At 40.6% G+C, this 2,552-nt stretch overlaps 1 protein-coding gene across 2 annotated transcripts in view; it reads left to right on the plus strand.

The window, feature by feature from the left end:
• Nucleotides 1-2,160, plus strand: part of LOC106951463 (glucosaminyl (N-acetyl) transferase 1) — an 8,781-nt gene extending 6,621 nt beyond the window's left edge. For both annotated transcript variants that reach the window (XM_015039028.1, XM_015039029.1), the window contains 3 exons: nucleotides 209-302; nucleotides 857-1,261; nucleotides 1,344-2,160. In XM_015039028.1, the coding sequence (XP_014894514.1) occupies nucleotides 209-302; nucleotides 857-1,261; nucleotides 1,344-1,826 (982 nt within the window). In that variant the 3' untranslated portion in view covers nucleotides 1,827-2,160. The remainder of the gene's footprint in view (nucleotides 1-208; nucleotides 303-856; nucleotides 1,262-1,343) is intronic.
• Nucleotides 2,161-2,552: the final 392 nt, after the last annotated feature.

A 2,552-nucleotide genomic window follows, 5' to 3' on the forward strand; every position in this document is an offset into this window, starting at 1 on the left:
CTTAGAAAACTAGTGAGAAAACAATTTCTTTCTGCTTCTCAGTTATGCACACTTTGTCTTGTTCTGTCACATAAAATCTCAATGTGCTGGTTTGTGGTTGCATTGCAACAACATGTGAAAACGTTTGAGGGCTTTGGATACTGTTGCAAAGATTTCTATTTGTTTTAATAAATCAATAATTTCAGTGACACATTAAACTCTGTTACAGGAAATTCAAGTCAAAGATGAAATACATAACATTTGCCCTTAGCAAAGAAGAAGAAGACTTTCCTCTGGCTTACTCTATAGTTGTTCATCACAAAGTAAGTGCATTCTAACATAACATTTAATTACATATTACATATACATCTATATTATAGACCTTACATAGATTGAGCTTATAGAGTTATGGTTTATGTTTTTGTTGATTTTCTACTCATTGCTAATAAAGGCAAAACATTTAAATATTACATCAGGTCAAAAGAAACCAATATTTTTATGTCTAAAATGTGAGCTTATTGAAAAGTATATTTAGTATCTGCTTAAAAGTTATAATTTTACAAAGGCACTTTTGACCTGACAAATGAGCCTCATCAGAATCCCTTTCCCATCATTTTCCCCCATCACATGAAATAAAACAGTATTTGAGTCACAACAATGTAGAGGAGACACAGATTGTGATATTAAAAATAAATAAAGAAAACGTAAGCAGGCACTTGCTTGATCTGGAAAAAGTGACTGACAGATTTTGTGATGTTTCTCTTTCAAAGGTTTAAAACGTCAGCTAGAAAACCGAACATGCATTTTCCTCACAGAGCAATGTTTCACTCCTGTAGAAAGAAAAAGGAACTTAATTTTGTTTATTGTCATATTTCAGGTGCAGAACTTTGAACGACTGCTACGAGCCATCTACGCACCTCAGAACATTTATTGTATTCATGTGGACAAAAAATCCCAGCCCTCTGTAAAAGCTGCCATTACCAGCATCGTGTCCTGTTTCCCCAATGTCTTCATGGTCGGACAGGCTGTGAGTGTGGTTTACGCTGGGTGGCCTCGTGTCCAAGCTGACCTCAACTGCATGGCTGACCTCTATGAACGCAGTGCAGAGTGGAAATACTTCATCAACCTCTGCGGACAAGACTTCCCTCTAAAAACCAACTTGGAAATGGTAAGAATGCTTCGCTCGCTGAAGGGTGGCAACAGCATGGAGTCCGAAGATATGCCTGAAGGGAAGAAGTGGAGGATATCAATAGTTCACCAGATTGTTAATGGGACAATCAAGGTACATTTGGAGAGCATTTGTAGCTTGTGTTGAGTCTTAATTACCAATATTTTACGCATTTTTATTTACCCTATGTTTTCAGTCGACAGGAAAGTCGAAGAGTCCGCCTCCCTTCAATTTCCCCATTAAGTCAGGAAACGCCTACATCGTGGTAACGCGGGGCTACATCCAGAGTGTTTTGAAAGACACCCGAGTACAAGCTCTTATCGAGTGGTCCAAAGACACCTACAGTCCTGATGAGTTCCTGTGGGCGACCATTCAACGAATCCCTGGTGTGCCTGGCTCGACGAGACCCCACTCTAAGTACGACCAGACGGACATTAATGCCATTGCACGACTAGTGAAGTGGATGTGGCATGAGGGAGCACCGGATTCAGCAGTGTATCCTGAGTGTCAGGGCAGCCACGTACGGTCAATTTGTGTATACGGAGCTGGGGACGTACAATGGCTGCTGGAGAACCACCACCTATTTGCCAACAAATTTGATGTGTGCACAGATCCCATTCCTGTCTTCTGCTTGGAGAAACATCTCAGACAGAAAGCTCTGGCTGAATCAGAAAGATAAAAATTTTTCTGGTCTTAATAGATGACTTAAGACAAGATGATCTAATACAACCTGGAACATATCTTAAATTTTTAGCTGCAACAGGGAGGGGAAGTATTCATATTTTGGGGCCACTATGGCTCAGAGGTAGAAATTCATCCTGTAACCAGTGGGTTGCTGGTTTGAACCCCAGCTCTGTGTCTTTCAGTCATGTTCTTCTTCTGCCTTACCTGCTGCTGGTGGTCTGACTAAGGGCCTGGTGGCGCTGATTGTATGCCAGCCATGCCTTCTAAATGTTGCATCCCTCTTAAATATTCTAAATAAATATCTGAATATTGAACAAAGCATATTTCTGGTGAAGAATATAGCGTCTTTGAATGCTGTTGGGTCGGGTCGGAACATCTTTCACTGGATATACACTGAGTAACTCAACTCTTTTTGCATGTTGCTTATTTTAGCTGAAGAAAGGCCTGCAGGTGAATCTTTGTCTTGTCAGAAAAGGCTTTTGAATTGTTTAAAAATGTGTTTATAGAAAGCAGTCGAGAGTATTTCAGGTCACCCCATCCTACTGCCGGGACAGGGCCACTGTGAAAAATCTTCTATTTTAGTTTTCCAGGGAAGGGAAGTGAAGAAAAGATAAAAGTACACCACTTTCAGATCTTTTACTACCCTCTTACAAAGACGGGAAGAAAAGGGAGTATCCCACCAGCTTCAGTTTACTTCCCAACTCTGGTATTTGCACCCTGG

This window comes from Poecilia latipinna, unplaced genomic scaffold, assembly GCF_001443285.1.
Source record: "Poecilia latipinna isolate Pla-1442-1.1 unplaced genomic scaffold, P_latipinna-1.0 Scaffold460, whole genome shotgun sequence".
Lineage (NCBI taxonomy): Eukaryota > Metazoa > Chordata > Actinopteri > Cyprinodontiformes > Poeciliidae > Poecilia > Poecilia latipinna.